We start from the raw sequence: 24,402 nt of genomic DNA on the forward strand, positions 1-24,402 counted from the left end.
AGCCTATGAAGAATTAAAATACATAACAACAGGAGCACAATAGACAGGAGGGGAAGCTCTGAGGTACACTGAGGTTCTTACATTGCTCCTGAAGTAGTAAAATATTTTTAAATTAGGACTATGATAAATGAAAAAAATAATAATATCTGATCAATCAAAAAAATAACAGAACAGACTCAAAAAGTCAATAGGAAAGATAAAACAAAATACTAAAAAATACTCAACCTCAAGAAAGGCAGCAAAGGAGTAAAAGAAAGGCAAGGAATATACAGGACAAATATAAAACAAACACCAAGATGGAAGGCCTAACAATAAACATGTAATAAATATATCAAGTGTAAAGGTACTACAGATACCAATTTAAAAACAAAGATTACTAAATTAGTTTTTTAAAGCAAGAGCAACTATGTGCTGCTTACTAGAAATACATTAAACATTTCAATCAGATAGAAAAAGATATACAAATGCACACTCAAACATAAGGAAAGATGATGTGGCTACATTAACATCAGACACAGTAGACTTCAAGACTGAACATTACCAAAGACAAAAGAGGAGCATTTTATAATGATAAAAGGATAAATTCATTAAGAAGATATAACAATCTCAAATGTGTCTACACCTAGTAATAGTTATAAAGTAATAAAAGATATATGTATTTACACAATGGAATACCACTCAGCAAAGAACAAACTATGTTATTTATTTATTTATTTTTGAGACAGAGTCTCACTCTGTCACCCAGACTGGAGTGCAGTGGCACGATCTCAGCTCACTGCAACCTCCACCACTCGAGTTCAAACAATTCTCCTGCCTCAGCCTCCTGAGTAGCTGCTATTACAGGCATGAGTCAACATGCCTGGCTAATTTTTGTATTTTTGTCAAGACAGGGTTTCACTATGTTGCCCAGGTTGGTCTGGAACTCCTGACCTCAACTGATCCACCTGTCTCGGCCTCCCGAAGTGCCAGGATTATAGGCATGAGCCACCGCGCCTTGCCCAAACTACTTATTTAGACAAAAACATAGACGAACTTTAAAAAGCATTATCCTGAGTGAAGGAAGCCAGGCACAAAGGAATACATATTATGTGATTCAATCTATATAAAAAAAATTATGCAGGCAAAACTAATCTGTGGTGAGAGAAATGAGACTAGCGATTGCTTTGGCAGGAGTAGGGGAAAGAGTGGATCTCTTGGGAAGGATCCTAAGGGAATTTTCTGGGCTGACAGAAATAAATGTTCTAGATTTTGATAAAGATGCCGGTTACATGGATGCACACATGTGCAAAACTGATCAAACTATACATTTAAATTCTGAGTTTCACTGTATAAATTATACCTCAATTTTTGAAGTTATATTTTAAAAAGAAATGCATTAAAAATAATTTTTTCATAGTCTATAAAGTTTCTTATAAATCTAATAATCTATAAAACTAGAGAGCTTATAATCAAAATGAGGTATTTTTATATTTGATAATTTAATCAAAACAACCCTTTACAAAAACTGTGAAGTGATATTGACATGGGTTACAGTTTGGGTCTTTAAAATATTTTCATTATACTGTACTTTTAGTAGCTTTTATTTTTCTGCTACTAGGATTTGAATGAAGTTAGTGACAGATTATTTCCCAATCTGGAAAGGAGTTGGCACTTGGGAGAAACTCACAGATGCTGTTAGAAAATCGAGTAGATGGCCGGGCGTGGTGGCGCATGCCTGTAACCCCAGCACTTTGGGAGGCCGAGGTGGGCGGGTCACCTGAGGTTGGGAATTCAAGACCAGCCTGACCAACATGGAGAAACCCCGTCTCTACTAAAAATACAAAATTAGCTGGGGTGGTGGCACATGCCTGTAATCCCAGCTACTCGGGAGACTGAGGCAGGAGAATCGCTTGAACCCGGGAGGTGGAGGTTGCGGTAAGCTGAGATCTCACCATTGCACTCCGGCCTGGGTGGGCAACAAGAGCAAAACTCCATCTCAAACAAAAAAAAAAAGAAAATCGAGCATATGAAATTTAGTACAATGATAGATGGGTACCACAACATCAGATCTGATTTAAAATATTCAAATACATTAAAAAGTTTAAAAATTACTTTCTTAAAATACACAGGTAAGCCTCACCCACAGTCAAACAAAACTGCAACACGTGCACCGCTCCTTCTTGTTTCAGAAAGTTCATAAAACGAAATAAAAGATCTTGTTGCTCTCTGATTTGCTTCAACTCTAACTTCAGCACCTTGACATAAGAGAAAGATTAAGTTTAAGCTACATAAATGAGTTCTAAAATTGTTTATATCAAAAAGGTGTTATTGCTGAAAATTCTTACAGATGGCTTTTTATTTCTAGGTTCTGCAAATTTCTGCAAGAATGGAACCAAAGGAGAAGCTGGTTCAGTTGCTTTTTCGGGCTTTGAAAGAAAGAGAATTATTAACTCAGTAAAATTCTCACTTGATTTGACATACAAAATCAAAATTCAATGCAATCTGAACTGTTTTCTAATACATTCAATACTCACTGGACTGTCATCTATGAAGATGATAAGCAAATGATTCACAGTATCCTAGTGGAAAATAATAAACATAAGTCAAAATAATTCCACTACTGTATTCTCCCAAGAATTTTCACAACTTGTATCATATTATGTAAGTTTCTAGAAAAATGAAAAAATAAATGGACCAGTGGTAAAAAAATCTGTACATATGTATTACAGCAGTTTTTTTACATCTACAAAAGAGGTTCTTAACCTTTGTGAAAATGGACAAATAAAAGCTATTCTGATTTTGGCATTTAAAGTATTTCTAAATCATTCTTAATTCTTCAAAATCTTACTGGATCAAAGGTAGAAGCATCCAACGTGTCCATCAATGGATGAACAGATAAGCAAAACATGTTATACACATACAATAAAATATTACTCAGCCTTGTAAAGGAAGGAAATTCTGACACATGCTACAACATGGATGAACCTTGAAGACACTATGCTAAGTGAAATAAGCCAGTCACAAAAAGACTCATACTTATGATTCCACTTATATGTGGTACCCAGAGTAGTCAAATTCATGGAGACAGAAAGCAGAATGATGGTTGCCAGGAGGGCTGGAGGGAGGAAGGAATGAGGAGTTATTGTTAACAGATGTAGAGTTTCAGTTTCATAAGATGAAGAGTTCTGGAGATGGGGAATGGGGATGTTTGCACAACATGAATGTTTTCAATATCACTGACTATATACATAAAAATGTTTAAGATACTAAATTTTATATTAAGTGTAATTTGTAACAATTTAAAAAAAAAATTTAAGTCTTACTGGATCAGCTAAGAAATCCAAAGAAGGAAGGAACACAGAGCCAGACAGAATCTCTCTTATAAGTAAAGTCAAAGATCTGGAAAAAGAAACAATAGTAACTGTTTATATTTAGTGATTTATATTAGTTCTTAACTTTCAAGTGCATATGAATTACCTAAGGATCTTGTTAAAATGGAGACTATAATTCAGTAGGTCTTGGTTAGGCCCTAAAATTCTGCATTTCTAACGAACTCTCAACCAGTGTTCATGCTACTGGTTTGCTGACCACACGTTGAATAGCAAAGAGTTAGAGTTCTTACGTGGCTAAAATAGAATATTACTTAAGAGAAAAAAAAGTATTCCTTAACAGGAGGAATGTGGAGGACATTAGGAAATACTCTCTATTGGCTGGGCAGGGTGGCTCATGCCTATAATCCCAGAACTTTGGGAGGCTGAGGTGGGGGGACCACGTGGTCAGGAGTTCGAGACCAGTCTGGCCAACATGATGAAACCCCGTCTCTACTAAAAATACAAAAATTAGTTGGGCGTGGTAGTGCACGCTTGTAATCCCAGCTAATGAGGAGGCTGAGGCAGGAGAATCACTTGAATCTGGGAGGTGGAGGTTGCAGTGAGCTGAGATCACACCACTGAACTCCAGTCTGGGTGACAGAGCAAGACTGCATCTCAAAAAAAAAAAATAAAAAGAAAATACTTCCTACCTAAGAGTACTTAAATGTTTAATACATATTTAAATTAATATTTAATATTATTAATATATTTATAATCATATTTACTATTATAAACTAGTCTAGTATAAAAATCATGCAGTTCAAAATACTAAAATAATTTTAATCACATAAAAATTTTAAACAAAAAGTAGTATTTAAAGTATATCACTTTAAATATCACTAAAAATAAGACATGATTACTCCTCTAATGGTTATTAGGGTAAGAGTAACAAGGTAACTTACGGAATAATCTAAACATGCTCCAGCCAGAAAAATGAAGAACAGACTAAATGACCTCCAATTCTTTTTCCCAGTTGGATACCTTGAAACATAAACTCATCTATACAGTTTGTTTAAGTGTTTTTGCCTATTATAGTTATAATGTGCATGTCTTTAAAGGGGAACACCAATAAAATAAAATATAATGATATAAAAAATTTTTATTCATATTTATATTTTATGTCCAAGATCAGTTTTAAAGAAAAATTCTAAGCTACACAACACACCACAAATAGCACTTAAATTGGCATTTTAAGACCATAATTAATAAATTATATATTAATACTTTAATACATTTTTTCAAATGAAAAGCTATTCATAGGCTAACCTCAAATTTTAGTGTACTCCTATCATAATCAAAAATAGCAATATACATATGGCATGTTATGCAAATACTATTATATTGTCTAGTCTTTTTATACCTGCAGTCTGTTGCTTTAGGAGGCAAAATATAAGGAAAAAGCAGTTCAGTAAGTTTCCTTAAATAGTGTAATTCATCTCTTCGACTTCTCAAAGCAACATGAAGCTCTGGACCATATTCTTCTAAAGCAGCTTGCTGTAAAAACTCTGTATTTTTCACTATAGAGATCAAAGATAAATATTGAAACAAGTTAAGTGATATTAAATAATTTCGGTCATTTCCACTAACAAATAGAAAAGCATGGGCTGGGTGTGGTGACTCATGCCTGTAATCCCAGCACTTTGGGAGGCCGAGGCAGGCAAACCGCTTGAGACCAGGAGTTCGAGACCAGCCTTGCCAACATGGCGCAATCCCGTCTCTACAAAAAATACAAAAATTAGCCAGGCATGGGGGCACAAGACTGTAGTCCCAGCTACTCAAGAGGCTGAGGCAGGAGAATTGCTTAAACCCAGGAGGCAGAGATTACAAGGCTGCAGTAAATGGAAATGTTTCCAAAAAAAATATGTAACCAAGTCATTCCTTTCCTAACCTCTTTTCAATGTGCACTTTATTAGAAGTCTATTTTGCAATAAATTGATAAATGGACCCTCTTGCAAACAAAAATTTAAACTTATGTCTCTACAAGTTATATAAAATAATAGCAAATGATTAAGTGGAAAAAAATTAGAGAAAACAACTTTTACAATTTCTAGCACACATAAGGCTTTTATTGCCAAATGCTCTATCTTCTTTATCCTCTCCAAAAGCAAAAACTATCCTACTCAAAATTATTATCTTTATTATTTTGAGACAAGGTCTCGCTCCATCACCCAGGCTGGAGGTATGCAGTGGTGTGATCTTGGCTCACTGTAGTCTCGACTCCTCGGCTCAAGTGATCCTCCCACTTGAGCCTCCACAGTAGCTGGGCCCACAGGCGGGCATTCCTGTGCCCGGCTAATTTTTGTATTTTTTGTAGAGATGGGGTTTTGTCATGTTGCCCAGACTGGTCTCAAACTTCTGAACTGAAGCAATCTGCTCACTCCAGCCTCCCAAACTGCTGGGATTATAGGCCTCAATTTTTCTTTTTCTTTTTTTTTTTTTTTTGAGGCAGAGTTTCGCTCTTACCCCCAGGCTGGAGTGCAATGGCATGATCTCGATTCACTGCAACCTCCACCTCCCAGGTTCAAGCAATTCTGCCTCAGCCTCCCTAGTAACTGAGATTACAAGCACCCACCGCCACGTCCAGCTAATTTTTATATATTTTGTAGAGACGGGGTTTCACCATGTTTACCATGCTGGTCTGGAACTCCTGACTCCAGGTGATTCACCCACCTCGGCCTCCCAAAGTGCCGGGATTACAGGCATGAGCCACTGCACCTGGCCTCAAAAGTCTTCAATTGCATCTGCTTTCACATCCAAGTAACCTTTTAAAGCATTTAGAGTATCAAAACATGCCCTCAGCCCTCAGACAAAATGGAATCCCCCTAGCTGAGAAACTCAAATTTAAAATAGATCCAGGCCACTATAGCTGGTGAGGAAGCAGTTATATACTCTGTGTTCTCAGAAAGATGCTATGAAACTTTTTCATACGACCTCCCTTTCTACAATCAAGCAAAACCAGTTCCTGTGATTGGGAGCCAAGATGAACTGTGGCTGGAAATCCCCTCCCTCTAGAAGCGATTTCAAAGAAACATCTGTCAATTTCTGGTTTTGGGCCTGGAAACCAACCAATCAGGGCTCCCCTGAACCAACCAATGTAAGCTCACCTGTCCCAGCCAATCAGGATTCAGCAGTATCAACCAATCAGAACTCAGCCGCTCTGACCAATCAGATTGTAATCCTTCATCTGCATAAAGAGGCCTGATTGGGAACCTGGGAAGGCACTCTTGCTATAAAACCAGAACTCTTTGTCCTCTGGAATGCAGCTTTGTTTCAGAAGAAGGCTATGTTTCCCTGGTTTGCACACTGTTTCCTGAAACGAAGTCTCTTTACTCTCAAATCCCTTTTCAGAGAACTTGTGTTCACAATAGAATCTGGCTTCATTGGTTAAGTTCTGGATCTTCTGCCCAGAGCAGAGGACATAGGAAATATAATACTATTTAAAGTAGAAACCCATGAAAGGATAGATTTCTTAATAAATACTAACTGATAATAAAAGTTATGTTAGCAAAGTTTTTTTTTTAGACCTGGCAATAACTAGTATTTTCAAATGTAAAATTAATAGTATTGTTCCTTCTATAGACCTCAAAAGACTAAGTGGAAAGGCAAGTGATGCTTTTCCCTTTCTGCACTCGGTGCAGTTTTTTCAAATCATGGAGTCTGTGTTGGGAATCTTAACCCTAATTCAATGGCATTTATTTTAGAACTATTTCCTTCTGTGTTTATTGAAATAGAATGCAAGCATATTCATACACACAAAAAAAGGCATTATATGCATTCCAACAGTGTGAGTACTGAGATGGAGCAGCAATCCTTCTTAGGGGCCTGCCAGGACCCTCAGCATAAAAATAAAGAAAAAACTTTTGAGTCCCAAGGGAAATTGCAGGCACCTAAGCTAGCCCTACAACCAGCAATTAGGAAAGTGAGTGAATAACTTGCTAAACAAGAAAATAATAACATAAACAACAGCCACCCAAGTAAGCCAGAGTCCCAAGATGTTTGGTTCCCTACAGAAACTAAAGATAAAATTGTAACATATGTCCTTGAATTATTTTTCAGAAACCTGGACCCCCACTAGATAGAACATGTCAACCACTGTCATGGAGACCTCAGACAAGGGGGAACTGAGGACTGAACTCTAACCACTGTTCTTTGTTCTAAATTTCTTCCTGAGGGGCCTGGAGAGAGTTACACCCACAGATCAAGCCCTAACATTCCTTTCTGCTAACCCCAGGTTTTTAGACAAAGCCTTGCTTTCTTAACCAACTGCAAACCAAAGACTCTGAATCCACCTATCACTTGTAAGCCCCCACTTCAAGATGTCCCAGCTTTCTGAGTCAACCCATGCATAACCTTCATGTACTGACTTACAATTTTACATGTAACTTTTGCTGCTTGAAATTTACCCCAAGTCTAAAAACCCTTGCTTGTATGCCACTGGGGAATTCAGGTCGTAAGCAGTAGCTCCTTGTTCTCCTTGTTAGCAATAAATGCCTCACGTTCCCTTGCTGAAAGTCCCAGTGTCAGTGCTTGCTTTTTTTCTGCACACTGGGAAAGCAGACCCGAGTTCAGCTTGGCAACAGTACTAAAAAGGTAAATCAAGGCTATCTGGACTTGTGGGTCTAAAGCGGGATTAGCAAAGGACATAGTTTTTATAAGAAATGCATTTTAAATTATTTGCCAAGCTGTTTTTCATTAGAATTTGGGGCATGGGTCTTTTAGAAATTTATATCATGAACATAAAAGTCAGAACTCTGCACAGTATCTTAGCACAGTAAGCTGTGCTAAGTCCCAGTTCTACTTCTTTATTGATAAGATTTTAAACAAATGAAACAATCCCTTTGAGCCTTAGAATCTGTATCAGGCCAGGCATGGTGGCCACGTCTGTAATCCCAGCACTTTGGGAAGCCGAGGTGGGCAGATCACAAGGTCAGGAGATCGAGACCATCCTGGCTAACATGGTGAAACCCCATCTCTGCTAAAAAAATACAGAAAAAATTAGCCGAGTTTGATGGCAGGCACCTGTAGTCCCAGCTACTCAGGAGGGTGAGGCAGGAGAATGGCGTGAACCCTGGAGGCAGAGCTTGCAGTGAGCCGAGATTGCGCCACTGCACCCCAGCCTGGGCAACAGAGCAAGACTCCTTCTCAAAAAACAAAAAAGAATCTGTATCAGTAAACAGTTATTAACACTGAAAAGTCATAATATAATATAGGTAAGTAATTATAATATTTAGTGTGATTAAGCATTCATACATAATATATAAATTAAATCACCAGATTGGAATCTACTATGGTCAGACATAAGGGACTTTTATAATCCTAGGTGATAAGAAATTAAAGGAATCAGGCAAAATATTTTAAAGTGGGGGAAAACACCGTAACTGGGAATATAAGCAAAACAGAGATGCTAGAATACAAAGCACGGATTAATTTCCACTGATCACCAGTATATTTAATGCCTAATCAGTTGGCAGTTTTCAGACCACAAAAGGAAAGGTCCACAAAATCCATGATAAAGAGGTATCTTCAGGTTGAAAGTCTGGAGTAAAGTCCCACACAATCATTATCCAATTTACATTATATATATATATGTATATAAATGTTGAATATACACATATATTCATATATTGCATACATACATATATGTGTATATACACACACACATATATATATATTCAACATTTCTAAGAGCCATGGAAGTACTTACATAGACAAATTCTATATAATGCCTATTCTCAAGAAGAAGATTGAGCAGAGAATGCCAAGACAGAGAAGACAACTATGGATGAAGAAATGAAACTTTACTTCCTGAATTATGCTCACATGTAGAGCCAAAGAACTCAGAAAACAAATTTATACATTAAAAGAAATGAAAAATCAAAAATTTGAAAACCTTTTTTTACAAGTCTATCTAATTTACTATCATAATATTTAGAACACTGGGATCTTGGAATAAAACAAGGGCCCTCCTAATTCTCTGAGCCTTTACTTCTATGGACTTCATTAATTATGATGATTACAATGTTATTAATGAATCCAATCTAACATTTTAGGGTGACTTTATAATTGAGGATGATTTTTTGCATAGTAGTAAATTAGCAACTCCTCTCACAAAAATTCAATGATAAATTTTAGTCAAATTAGTTTATATTATGTATCACTCTCCTTTTTTTTCTTCTTTTTTTCAGACAGGGTCTTGCTCTGTTGCCCAGGCTGGAGTGTAATTGGGTGATCACAGCTCACTGCAGTCTCAAACTCCTGGGCTCTAGAAATCCTCCTGCTTCGGTTTCCCAAGTAGCTAGGACTTACAGGCACATGCCACCACACTCAGCTAATTTTTTTATTTTTTTGTAGAGACAGGGTCTCACTATGTTGCCCAGGCTTGTCTCAAACTCCTGGGCTCAAGTGATCCTTCAGCTTCAGCCTTCCAAAGTGCTGGGATTACCAATGTGACATATATATATAACATCACTCTCATAGAGACAAACTAATTTGGGGATTTTACTGAACTCATCAATTCTACTAAAAGTTTAAAGATGACCCCATTTACTCATAGCCTGAGAGGCTTCTTGTCTTTGTCTTTAGAACAAAATTAAAACTGTATTAAAAATAATTGTTCCATACAAAAACCTACAAATGCTTATAACGGCATTATTTATAATTGCCAAAAATTGGACCAAGATGCCCTTCAATTGGTGAATGGATAAACGAAGTGTGGTATATCCATACAATGGAATATAGTTGAGTAGTAAAAATAAATGGGTTATCAAGCCATGAAAAGATAAAGGTTAAATGTATATTGCTAACTGAAAGAAATCCATCTCAAACATATTGTATGATTCCAACTATATAACATTCTGGAAACGTCAAAACTGTAGAGACAGTAAAAATATCAGTGGTTGCCAGGGATTCTCAGAGGAAAGAAGGATGAACAGAGAAAGCACAGGGGATTTTTAGGGCAGGGAAATTATTCAGTATGCTACTGTAATGATGAATACATGATTATACGTTTGTCAAAATCCATAGAATGCATAACGTAAAGAGTAAAACCTAATGCGGCCAGGCAGGGTGCTCATGCCTGTAATCTCAGCATTTTGGGAGGCCAAGGCGGGTGGATCAGCTGAGGTCAGGAGTTCGAGACCAGCCTGGTCAACATGGTGAAACTTCGTCTCTACTAAAAATAACAAAATTAGCCAAGTGTGGTGGTGCAGGCCTGTAATCCCAGCTACTTGGGAGGCTGAGGCAGGAGACTCACTTGAACCCAGGAAGCGGAGGTTGCAGTGAGCCGAGATCGTGCCATGGGACTCCAGACTGGGCAACTAGAGCAAAACTCTGTCTCAAAAACAAACAAACAAATAAACAAACAAAAAACACCAAAAACCTAAACTACAGACTTTAGTTAATAATGATGTATCAATATTGGTACACTGATTATAATAAATGTATTAAGTAATGTAAGATTTCAATGCTAGGAAAAAATGAGAGTATATGAGAACTCACTGTACTTTCTGCTCAATAATTCTTCTGTAAATGTAAAATTGCTCTAAAACATAGTATCTACTGATTTAAAGAAAAATACTTTTCCTATACATTCTTCTGACAGTAAAGTAGCCTTTACAACACGACAATTAAGTTATTATGTACTTGGCCAGGCACAGTGGCTCGCACCTGGAATCACAGCACTTTGGGAGGCCGAGGCAGGCAGACTGCTTGTGCCCAAGAGGTTGAGACCAGCCTGAGCAACATAGTAAGACCTCATCTCTAAAAGAAAAATTTTTTTCAATTTAAAAAGAAAAAGAAAGTTATGTGTACTCAAACTCTTTCACATTCTTTTTTTTAAGCCATTCTCCTGCCTCAGCCTCCTGTGTAGCACCGCCACACCTGGCTAATTTTTGTATTTTTAGTAGACATGGGTTTCACCATGTTGGCCAGGCTGGTCTTGAACTCTATCTGATCTCAGGTGAGCTGCCCACCTTAGTCTCCTAAAGTGCTGGGATTACAGGCATGAGCCCACCACACCCAGCCTCATCTTTTTTTTAAACTATGTTGAAGGTAAAATTATTTTTACTTGTTATAAGATGAACACAGAATAATTTTTAAATATATAATTTACAACAATTCTGATATCTGAGGAAATACTCATATCAAAGGGCAAATAAACTAATAATTTCATTTAACTTCAAATCTACCTATAGCATAATTGCCCAAAATGTTTTTTGATTAAAATAATTGATACTATGTGGGGGAGAAAAGTGGTTCCAGGCTCAAATGAATTTGGAACGTGCTATGTTAAGGTTAAAGCTATTTCACTGCTGCGGGACTACCCAAAACTTTTGGTGTGCTCCTACCTATGGGAATTTCTACAAGGGGAATACAATAGTAATTAACAAAAAATATGACCATGAAACCTCTTCTGGTCATATGGTCATGTGTGTAGAGTGGTATTCTGCAGAAGATACTTCAGAAACCATTGACAAAAAAGAATACCAAATGCAAATACAAGGAAAATCTCAGTTTCACGAACTAAGTATAGTGCATAGAAGTAGTTTTGTTAAAAAGAAACATTTTAGAGCTTGATCTTAGAGCATGAAAAGTCTCAAATGAGGATTCCACTCATTCACTCAGAAAAAATCTTGCAGGATATGGTAAGGAAAGAAGGAAAGGAAAGAAGGAAGGGAAAACATTTAATGAACATACGCTATGTGCAAATCATGATAGTAAAAAGGACAGAACATACATGAGAAGCAGCAAACAGGTCATCATGGCTAAAGCATAATATAGTGAAAGACAAGACTAGATCTAATATCTGACTAGACAGAAAAGGATTTAAATACACAGTTTAGATGCTATGACAGTCACTGAATTTTTTTTAGCAGAAAGACAATATGAGACTTGTCATATCATAAAAGTAACCTAGCAGCAATAAAAAGGATGGGCTAGAATAGATCAAAACCATCGAAATCATTAAGGAGAAAGGGTGAAGAGAAATGAAAGCTACTTTAGAGAAACAGATTATCATTCAAAACTGACTACGAGTGTCAGCGGTAAAGTTAACTTTTATTTTAATTTTTAAAGGTTCTCAAGTTTTCACACAGTATTAACAAACTACTGAAAGAGATTTCAGTTTAAAAGAATACTCTCACATCAACTATGAATATATAAGTTAATGAATCAGTACTCATATTTAGATATTTCAGGTGAAAATTGGTGTATAAAAACAAAATCACTCAAACTATAGTAGAAAACTGTATTACCTTTCTGTCTGGCTTTAACTATCACTTCTATATGCTTCATTGCTGCTTTTAATAGTTTCTTGGTTATAATAGATGGAATATCCACCTAGAAAAATTCAACATTAAAACTTTTAAAATAATTATCACTAAGTTACAATGGCAAGTACACTACAATTATGATATTGGAATATATCTTAAAAATTAGAAGTATTCAGAATCTTTCAAAAAGAACACTTTATATTCCTGCATCATACTAAACTGTAACATTAATTTTTTTTACCCACAGTACTGAAAATTAATCTTAATATGTATACCTTAAATACTAAATCTTTCCCACAAAATAGTATCTTTATTCCTAGCTTCTTTACGTGTTCTTCGTATTAAATGCATTCAAGGAAAACTCCAGTAACTTAAGTAACTTATTATTCCTTTGATGTTGTAAATTTGTGATTAGTAAGAAATTACTTGAAAATGAACTTTCTCATTCAGCTTACAAGATAAATCCTGGTTTGTTTTTTGGGTTTTTGTTGTTTTTTTGAGACAGGGTCTCACACCGGCTGCCCAGGCTGGAGAGCAGTGGCACCATCTCACTGCAGTCTAGTCTCCCAGGCTCAGGTGATTCTCCCACCTCAGCCTCCGGGGTAGCTGGGAATACAGGCGCATGCCACCATGCCCAGCTAATTTTTTGTATTTTTTAGTAGGGACGGGGTTTCGCCATGTTGCCCAGGCTGGTCTCCGACTCCTGGACTCAAGTAATCCATCCACCTCAGCCTCCCAACAGCCTCCCAAAGTGCTGGGATTAAAGGCATTAGTCACCATGCCCAGCAGGAATCCTGGCTTCAAGATATATGGAAACATCCTATTTTAGAATAAAATTAAGTTTCATCATTCCCCATCAAGATTTTTCAACCTAAAGGCTAGAAGCTGCAGTGATCATGATAGGTTAGTGAGGGAGGGCTGAGGGCTTATATGCACACACGGAAAACAGGAAAAACAATAACTAAAAATAAATTATAAATAAATCAACAAAAAGCATATTTATTGGACTTCAATAGGCCTGTTTTCCACCATAAAACTTAATACATTATATATTTCCTTTATCAAAGGCATGAGAAAATTCCATCACAATAGTGTTAATTTTTCAATTCTTTTTAAACTCCATATTAAAGAAGGGAACAAAATCCCAGGGTGATTAATCTAGTAAGTATGATGGATCATAAACCCTCAAATTTTAATGATTTGCTGATAAAACCCAGATCAAACACATTCAGTAAGAAGGGATATTCTTGCTAGTTTACACCTTGTCGAAAATAACATCACTCCTTCATTTGCCCTTGGCCACTTGGTACTCGCTTATAAATTACTCTCATATTTATCAAATAAACAAGATGTTATAGTTTTCAAACATTTTGTAAAATCTTGTCTTCTGAGAATACTCAGTAAGATTTTTATTTGTAAGTTCCACTTTAGGGAATTCAGGTCAGAATTAAAATGGTAAAATAATGGGTCTGTCACTAAACTTTGATTTTTAAAAAATTGTAGACCCTAAATGATTCTTTGTTTTCATTATTCCCAAACTTCCAATTTACATTATGCAGGCAACAGAATCATGAACAGAACATTGTAGAAGGTGTAAGATGACCAAGGCCTAATCTTTGGCCCTTTAACATCTGCTAACATCTGCTAACACTTTAACAAAGTTAATACCTTTCTATAAAATGAATATAATAATGACCCATTTATCTTCCAGGATAGTGATGCAGATAAAATAGGAGCCATCATATAATTCAGAAAATCAAAGAAAATATTTTGTGAGTCATTTATCTGATAAAGGACATGTATCCACATAAATAACTTTTACAACTCAGTCATAAAAAAATAACCCAGTTAAAATGCAGGTAAGGAATCTGAACGGACATTTCTTCAGAGGCAGACAAATGGCAAATAAACATAAAAGTTCTCAACATTATTGGCATCAGGGATATGCAATTCAAAACCACCATGGAATATCATGTCACATCTACTAGGATGGTTAGAATAAAAGAGTGAGATTATAACTAGTTCTGGCAAGGATGTAGAGAAATTGAGATCCTCATATACTGCTGATGGGAATGTAAATGGTGGAGCCACTTTGGAAAATAGTCTGGCAGTTACTCAAATTGTTAGACACAGAGTTACCATTTGATCCAGCAATTGTACTCCTATGTATATACCCAAGATAAGTGAAAATATATATCCAACAACAAAAAGAACACTTGTACACAAATGCTAATAGGTACATAACAGACAAAAGGTAGAAACAATACAAAGGTCCATCAACTGATGAATGGATAAACAAAATGTAGTACATTCACACAATGGAATATTAGCCATAAAAAGAGTGAAATATTGATACATACTACAACATAACATGGATAAACCTTGAGAACATTATGCTGAGTAAAAGAAACCAGTCACAAAAGGCCACATATTGTATGATTCCATGTATATGAAATGTTCAGAATAGACATACAAATCCACAGATATACGAAGATTTGTGGTTGGCTATGGATGAAGGGATAGAAGAGGTGATGTTTATGGCTAGAGGGTACAAGGTCTCTTTCTGGGTGATGAAAATGTTCTAAAATTGACTATGGGGATGGTTGTACAACTGAATATGCTAAAAACTATCAAATCATATACTTTAAATGGGTGAATTACATGGTATGTAAATTATATCTCAATAAAACTATTAACAAAATACATACATATATACCTATAAAACACTCCAAGTATTAGGTGCTATTAATTTAGAATCCACTAAGCTAGTCCAAAGCCTAACATAGGCCTGGCACAGTGGCTCACACCTGTAATCCCAGCAGTTTGGGAGACCGAGGCGGGTGAATCACTTGAAGTCAGCAGTTCGAGACAAGTCTGGCCAACATGGTGAAACTCTTGTCTCTACTAAAAATACAAAAATTAGCCAGGTGTGGTGGCGGGCACCTGTAATCCTAGCTACTCCGGAGGCTGAGGCAGGAGAATTGCTTGAACCTGGGAGGTGGAGATTGCAGTGAGCCGAGATGGTGCCACTGCACTCCAGACTGGGTGACACAGCAAGACTCCCAAAAAAAAAAAAAAAAAATAGGCTGGGCACAGTGGCTTACATCTGTAATCCCAGCACTTTGGGAAGCTGAAGCGGGTGAATCATTTGAGGTCAGGCGTTCGAAACCAGCCTGGCCAACATGGTGAAACCCCATCTCTACTAAAAATACAAAAAAAATTAGCGAGGCAGTAGTGGCACATGCCTGTAATCCCAGCTACTCAGGAGGCTGAGGCAGGAGAATCACTTGAGCCTGGGAGGCAGAGGTTGCAGTGAGCCGAGATCACATCACTGCACTCCAGCCTGGGCAATAAAGTGAAACTGTCTCAAAAAAAAAAAAAAAAAAAAAGAAAAGGTTAACATAGCAGAATTGTTCTATTAACTAATGTTTATTAGCTACTTGTAATATGGCAATCAAAATTAATTTTGATAAATCAATTTTTACTTATTCCAAAGTATAATTTAAATGGTGTGCCATCAACCAATTGATATTTCTTACTCTTTTATTCCACTTAAATATTATGAGTCAATTATCCAAGACTGTTAAACAACGTGATTACTGTTTATCAACTATTTTCAAAAGTGATAAAAGCTACGTGCAATAGAAAAAGACAAATATAAAGAAGTGCATGGAAAAAAAAATCAGCATCAGCCCACCACCACACTTAAGAGTTAACAGTAATGAGGTATATGTCCTTAATATATGGATTAATAAGCTTTAATATATGAACTTTGTTTTCAAAGTGGAAAAATACCACACATACTAAGTTTCCAGCCTGTTCACTTGACTGTTTCTTTTTTCTTTTGTATTTTTTTTTCCTTTTTCTTTCTAACTTTTATGTTAGGTTCAGGGAGTACATGTGTAGGCTCGTTACATGAGTAAATTGCATGTCATGGGGGTTTGGTGTACAAATTATTTCATCATCCAAGTAATGAATGCAGTACCCATAAGTAGTATTTTGATCCTCATCCTCCTCCCACTCTCCACCCTCAAGTAGGTCACCACGTCTATTGCTCCCTTCTTTATGTCCATGTGTACCCAATGTTTAGCTCCTACTTATAAATGAGAACATACAATATTTGATTTTATGTTCCTATGTTAATTCACCTAGGACCAGCTGCATCTATGTTGCTGCAAGGAATATGATTTCATTGCTTTTTATGGCTGTGTAGTATTCCATGGAGTATATGTACCACATTTTCTTTATCTAGTCCACTACTGATGGGTATCTAGGTTGTATCTAGGTTGATTCCATGTCTACAATTTATATTCCTCTGGATTCTGTTCTAAGTTCTTTTAGAAATCTCCAAACTGCTTTCCACAGTGGCTGAACTCATTTGCATTCCCACCAGCAGCATATAAGCATTCCCTTTACTTGACTATTTAAGATAAATATTTTCCCTTGGAAAAAAAGTATTATTCTACAAAATGATTGTTCATGGTTGTGTAGAATTCTATAATTAGGATGTATTATATTTACTCAACTAACAATCTTAGTAGACATCAATTTTTCTTTTCAGTTTTACTTATAAATTATACTGCAATAAATCTTTGAACATACTTTTTTTTTTTTTTTTGAGACGGAGTCTTGTTCCGTTGCCCAAGCTGAAGTGCAGTGGTGCGATCTCGGCTCACTGCAACCTCCGCCGCCTGGGTTCAAGTGATTCTCCTGCCTCAGCCTCCCAAGTAGCTAGGATTACAGGTGCGCGCGATTACACCAGGCTAATTTCTTTGTATTTTAGTAGAGATGAGGTTTCACCATGTTGGCCTGGCTGATCTCAAACTCCCGACCTCCAGTGATCCGCCCGTCTCAGCGACCTCGTATTACAGGCGTGAGCCACGGCGCACGGCCTGGAGTATAGATATTTTTAAGTCTTAATAAAGATTACCAAACTGCCCTCAAATGTGAGAATTATACCAATTTGAATTTGAGCTTGTTTTCCATACATCACCATTACTAGATATTAACACTCTTTTTTACCTTTCCCAGTTTGATAAGTAAAAGAATAGTATCTCATTAAAACATATTTATTTGCTGTGAGACAACATACTTTCAAGTGTTTACTGGCCATTTTGTATCTTTTTTTTGCGAACTACTATATGTTTTTTGCACATCTTTTCTCTAGCAGTTGACTATATTGTTCATTTCTCAAATAGGTATAGAATAATTTAACAAGATTAATCTTTATTACTAGTGGCAGAGATATTGTATATTAATACATTGTCAATATGTTCAATGTGTCAATACTGAACCGACAAAGCAGTAGAAAAGTGTGTGTGTCTACAGACAATATACTACAAATATATATAGGCAACGATCCAAATATGCACAAAATACAGCTCAAGAAAAATATTTGTTTTGTTTTATTTTGTTTCATTTTGTTTGAGAGAGAGTTTCGCTCTTGTTGCCCAGACTGGAATGCAATGGCGCGATCTTGGCTCACTACAACCTCCACCTCCCAGGTTAAAGCAATTCTCCTGCCTCAGCCTCCTGAGTAGCTGGTATTAGAGATGCCCGCCCCCATACCTGGCTAATTTTTTGTGTTTTTAGTAGAAACGGAGTTTCGCCATGTTGGCCAGGCTGGTCATGAACTCCTGACCTCGAGTGGTCCACCCACCTAGGCCTCCCAAAGTGCTGGGATTACAGGCATGAGCCACCGCGCCTGGCTGAGAAAAATATTTTTTAAAGTAGACCACAATCATTGCTATTTACTCAATAAATTCATCTAACTGGAACATGACTTTTTTTCTTTTTTTATTATTATTATACCTTAAGTTCTAGGGTACATGTATACAACGTGCAGGTTTGTTACATATGTATACATGTGCCATGTTGGTGTGCTGCACCGTTAACTCATCATTTACATTAGGTATATCTCCTAATGCTATCCCTACCCCCTCCCCCCACCCCATGACAGGCCCTGGTGTGTGATGTTCCCCACCCTGTGTCCAAATGTTCTCATTCTTCAGTTTCCACCTATGAGTGAGAACATGTGGTGTTTGGTTTTCTGTTCTTGCGATAGTTTGCTGAGAATGATGGTTTCCAGCTGCATCCATGTCCCTACAAAGGACACGAACTCATCCTTTTTTATGACTGCACAGTATTCCATGGTGTATATGTGCCACATTTTCTTAATCCAGTCTATGATTGATGGACATTTGGGTTGGTTCCAAGTCTTTGCTATTGTGAATGGTGCCGCAATAAACATACGTATGCATGTGTCTTTATAGCAGCATGATTTATAATCCTTTGGGTATATACCCAGTAATGGGATCACTGGGTCAAATGGTATTTCTAGTTCTAGATCCTTGAGAAATCGCCACACTGTCTTCCACAATGGTTGAACTAGTTTACAGTCCCAACAGTGTAAAAGTGTTCCTATTTCTCCACATCCTCTCTAGCACCTGTTGTTTCCTGACTTTTTAATGATCGTCATTCTAACTGGTGTGAGATGCTATCTCACTGTGGTTTTGATTTACGTTTCTCTGATGGCTGGAACATGACTTTTTTCTATAGCTGTCTTTTCATTTCTAATTTCTACAAACCAAAATAACTAAGCATTAAAATGAAAGAAAGCAAAACTGATCAATGGATCAAAAAATATTCACTAATTTTTTAATCTAAAATAATGAAGACAAAACAAATATACATGGTATACGAGAAAGTAAAAATAAGGGTTAAGTCTGGGCGCAGTGGCTCATGCCTGTAATCCTAATACTTTGGGAGGCCGAGGTGGGCTCATCACAATGTCAGGAGATCGAGACCATCCTGGCTAACATGGTGAAACCCTGTCTCTACTAAAAACACAAAAAAATTAGCCGGGTGTGGTGGCACGCTCCTGTAGTCCCAGCTACTTGGGAGGCTGAGGCAGGAGAATCACGTGAACCTGGGAGGCAGAGCTTGCAGTGAGCCGAAATCATGCCACTGCACTCCAGCCTGGGCAACAGAGCAAAACTCCATCTAGAGAAAAAAAAAAAAAAGTTTGAAATAATCTCCTAAAAGATACACTTAGAAAGAGTAAGACCTAGTATTTGATAGAGCAGGGTGACTATAGTCAATAATTTAATTGTACATTTAAAAGTAACTAAAAGAGTATAATTTGATTGTTTGTAACACAAATGATAAATGCTTGAGGGACAGATACCCCATTTTCCATGAGGTGATTATTACTTACCACATGCCTGTATCAAAGTATCTCATGTAGCCCACAAACATGTACACTTGCCATGTACCCACAAAAAGTTGTTTTAAATCTCTTTCATTAAATGATAAAGCCCCAAATTCCCAAATTTCTCATCAAAAATATATACCTTGTGAATCCTTCTTATTAAGACAGATGCAAAAAACCGTAATGTTATTCTCAGTTCATCAACAAAGGATTCATCATCTGTCACATCCCTTCAATAAGGAGAAAAACAAATATTCAGAAGTTCAGAGAAATACAGTTTCACTTTCTACAAACCAAGGGAAATTTTTCCTTTTTTCTGTTTACTTAAGCTACTTTTCTGTTTTCATTTACAAATAATACATTTCACTGTACAACAGTAAGAAATGTACAAAAAATAAAACATCTACCATGAATCTAGCATCAAGACATAATCACTATTAACTAAATTATAACATATATTTCCTTGCAGATATACACAACTACATAGTCTTATTTTTACAATACTGAGATCATGTTCTAAGCAACATCAAAGAAAGTTCAAAGAAATAAAACAATGAATAACTTTGGAGAAGCAATAGAATACAAAATTTTTAACTAGTTTAAAATACTTATAAAATAATATAAATTCTAAAATTAAAACAAAAAAGGTATGCTCCATTTGAAAAAGAAATTTAATGAACTGAAACTCAGACATTTTGTAAAACAGAAATTCTGACAACCTTCAACTGAGGAGTTACATTTTCCTGATGTTTGAAGGGCCCTAGAATTAGAACACTTCCCTAATTAAAGGCAAGAAAAGAAACGATGATATCTGTAACTCAATGATGGTGTTGTTAACTTTCTTGGCAGAATAGGAAAGATAATTGTATCAACCATGCTTCCCACGATTAACTGGAAAGAAAGGGATATTACAGCATCAATAGCTACAACTGAGAAGAAAATATTTACTTTCACACTTAGAAATACAACTAGATTTTATGTCTAAAGTGTCATAATGCAGAGATGGGAGAAGGTAAGGGAGTCTTCAAAAAAAGATTCATTTTACAAAAGGCCTCACCATCAGCTTTAATTAAATGACAAATGCCAGATATTTAAGGCAGAATCAAATGTTTAAATTTATATAGCTCTCCAGGAAAATATGGCATAGAAACGATATTAAATTTGTCTTAAACACTGTGAGTGAATTCAACTAGTAGCTTTTTTTTTTTTTTTTTTCAGACGGAGTCTCGCTCTGTCACCCAGGCTGGAGTGCAGTGGCGGGATCTCAGCTCACTGCAAGCTCCGCCTCCCGGGTTTACGCCATTCTCCCGCCTCAGCCTCCCTAGTAGCTGGGACTACAGGCGCCCGCCACCTCGCCCGGCTAGTTTTTTTGTGTGTGTATTTTTTAGTAGAGACGGTGTTCCACCGTGTTAGCCAGGATGGTCTTGATCTCCTGACCTCGTGATCCGCCTGTCTTAGCCTCCCAAAGTGCTGGGATTACAGGCTTGAGCCACTAAGCCCGGCTTTTTTTTTAATTAGAAATTTCAGTCAGGCATGGCGGCTCACACCTATAATCCTAATACTTTGGGAGGCCGAGGTGGGCAGATCACTTGAGGTCAGGAGTTTGAGACCAGCCTGACCAACATGGCGAAACCCCGTCTCTACTAAAAATACAAAAATTAGCCAGGCATAGTGGCACACACCTGTAATCCCAGCTTCTTGGGAGGCTGAGGTGGGAGGATGGCTTTAACCTGGGAGGTGGAGGTTGCAGTGAGCTGAAATTGCACCACTGCACTCCAGCCTAGGCAACAGAGCAAGACTCCATCTCAAAAAACAAAAGAAAAGAAAAGAAAAGAAAATTCAAAATAGACTGAATCAATATAAAACTAGGGCAGATGTCATTAAACATCATATGTACAAGCCATGGAGGTGCAAGTGTTCAAATATATATTAAACACATGATGCTGATTTAAGAAAATATGTATTTATGGCCGGGTGCAGTGTCTCAAGCCTGTAATCCCAGCACTTTGGGAGGCCGAGACGGGCGATCACGAGGTCAGGAGATCGAGACCATCCTGGCTAACACGGTGAAACCCCGTCTCTACTAAAACAATACAAAAAAAACTAGCCGGGCGAGGTGGCGGGCGCCTGCAGTCCCAGCTATTCGGGAGGCTGAGGCAGGAGAACGGTGTGAACCTGCGAGGCGGAGCTTGCAGTGAGTTGAGATCCGGCCACTGCACTCCAGCCTGCGCCAACAGAGCGAGACTCTGTCTCAAAAAAAAAAAAAGAAAATATGTATTTATTACATGATATAAGTTGGATCTCTCTAATTTCAAAATAGATTTCTGTCAAATCTAAAGGATTTTCTGTATCTTCAAAAGCATAAGGCCCTTGTACATACATGGCATACACCAAAAACAAGGTACTTGGGGGAAAAAAAACAATTAATTCTCCAGGAAAACTACTGAAGCTATCTTTCAATTTAATGAAATATGTGAATACAGATTCCCCTCCAAAAGGTATAATTATTTCAAATGTGAAAACTGCATACAAAATTATTAAATCACTATATTTAGAAGTGATAAGGAATTCTACAAGTTACTTTTCTTTCAAAACACAGACTAAGTTTTCTTCCTCTTTATCACCAAATTATTAACTGACTGATGCCTACATCAGTGGTTCTTAACTAGGGCCAATTATGCCTTCCAGGTCATATCCGGCAACCTCTGAAGACATTTTTATTGGTCACAACTGGTGGCAGAGATGTCTGCTACTAGTATCTAATGGGAGAGGCCAGGGGTGCTAATTATGTAATGCACAGTACTGCCCCCACAACAAATAATTATTTTGGCTAAAATGTCAACAATGACAAAGTTGAAAAATCCTAGTCTACACCAAAAACATGTCATTAACATGCTTAACTTAGTAGTATTCACTGTATCAAAGAAAAAAGATCTTATAAAAAGAACATACCTGTACCACGGATAAACGAAGTTTTCCAACACTAATTCGAGAACCTGCATAAAAATTATTTTTTAAAGAAAAATAAAACGAATTAGTTTTTGGAAAATAAACGGTACTATTTGGTAATATGTAACATTACCAAGAACCAATTTTATTATCACAAATAAAGACAGCAGGCCGGCAGCAGTGGCTCACACCTGTAATCCCAGCACTTTAGGAGGTCAAAGCAGGTGGATGGCTTGAGTTCACGAGTTAGAGACCAGCCTGGGTAACTTGATGAAACCCTGTATCTACAAAAAACCCAACAATAAGCTGGGTGTAGTGGCGTGTACCTGTAGTCCCAGCTATCTGGGGGGCTGAGGCAGGAGTTTCGCTTGAGCCTGAGAGGCAGAGGTTGCAGTGAGCCAAGATGTTGCCACTGCACATCAGCCTGGGCGACAGAGTGAGGCTCTGTCTCAAAAAACAAAAAAAACAAATAACGACAGTAATATAATATTTTCACATAACAAAATGTATATTTCAACCTTATATGATTGTGAGGATCAAAGAAAACATATGAGAAAACACTTGGAAAATCATAAAAATTTCACAAATAGGAAAAGTTACTATTAGAATGGCATGCACATATTTCTAAATATTTCCATAATCAAACAAAAAGTTAAATAAATTGTTGCTGACTCTGAAGCTTAACTGAACCAAAAATGTGCTATGGAAAGAAGAAAAACAGCAAGTTAGTCCTTTCCATTCCTAACTTTGTAAGTCAGTATTTTCAGAATATAATGAAGAAACAAGCAGCTAAGATTTACATAAGGGGTCAAAATTAGGTGTTAGTGGTTACTTTTGAAGGGAGTATAGTGGCTAGAGGGGAACACAAAGGGGAGTTCTGGGATGCTGGTAATGTTTTGTTTCCTGATCTGAATGCTGGTTACACAGATATGTTCGCTTTGTGAAAATTTTACCTGTACACTCAAATCAGTACATAAGTTATGTAAGTGAAAAAGTAACAAAACAAAATAAAACAAACCGTGGGTGTTAAATCTTCCATTTCTTGGATTTGGGTATAGCAGTATGTCATAATTTTTACAAGGAGTTGCAACATTGGGCAGTAACTTACAAAAGCAGTAGGGAGGGAAGAAAACAACATATCTAATCTAATGCTTCCAAAATCAGATCATGTATTTTCTCTGGCAGCAATAATAAAGATTGTGAATTTTCTAGTTTAAATATTAAGGGAACAATAATTTAGATGTTTTAGTACAAACACTAAGCACTGTTTATATGTGTTGGGAAATGAAAATACATATAAACAGGGATAACAATGAACAATGAATAGGATAGAGAGGAGACTAGAACAAGTTATCGTTAAACATTTGTTCTTCCTTTATTCCCCACATCCAACCAATCAAGTCCTACTGATTTTATATCCTAAGTAGTGTTTTTCTTTTCTTTTTCTTTTTTTGAGACGGAGTTTCACTCTTGTTGCCCAGGCTGGAGTGCAATGGCGTGATCTCGGCTCACCTCAACCTCCGCTTCCAGGGTTCAAGCGATTATCCTGCCTCAGCCTCCCGAGTAGCTGGGATTATAGGCATGTGCCACAATGACCAGATAATTTTGTGTTTTTACAAGAGAT

At 36.9% G+C, this 24,402-nt stretch overlaps 1 protein-coding gene across 8 annotated transcripts in view; it reads right to left on the bottom strand.

Annotated features, from left to right (window-relative positions):
- Positions 1-24,402, bottom strand: part of SNX14 (sorting nexin 14) — a 94,275-nt gene that overhangs the window by 44,682 nt on the left and 25,191 nt on the right. For 7 of the 8 annotated variants that reach the window (XM_050788117.1, XM_050788112.1, XM_050788114.1 and 4 more), the window contains exons 5-12: positions 22,782-22,825; positions 19,972-20,059; positions 12,602-12,686; positions 4,711-4,867; positions 3,303-3,378; positions 2,514-2,558; positions 2,325-2,405; positions 2,120-2,234 (exon numbers count right to left, since the gene is read on the bottom strand). In XM_050788117.1, coding sequence (XP_050644074.1) covers positions 2,120-2,234; positions 2,325-2,405; positions 2,514-2,558; positions 3,303-3,378; positions 4,711-4,867; positions 12,602-12,686; positions 19,972-20,059; positions 22,782-22,825 — 691 coding nt within the window. Of the gene's footprint in view, positions 1-2,119; positions 2,235-2,324; positions 2,406-2,513; positions 2,559-3,302; positions 3,379-4,710; positions 4,868-12,601; positions 12,687-19,971; positions 20,060-22,781; positions 22,826-24,402 lie in introns of those variants that run through there. The other variant, XM_050788119.1, reaches the window with a different exon arrangement.

The sequence above is a fragment of the Macaca thibetana genome, chromosome 4, assembly GCF_024542745.1.
Source record: "Macaca thibetana thibetana isolate TM-01 chromosome 4, ASM2454274v1, whole genome shotgun sequence".
Lineage (NCBI taxonomy): Eukaryota > Metazoa > Chordata > Mammalia > Primates > Cercopithecidae > Macaca > Macaca thibetana.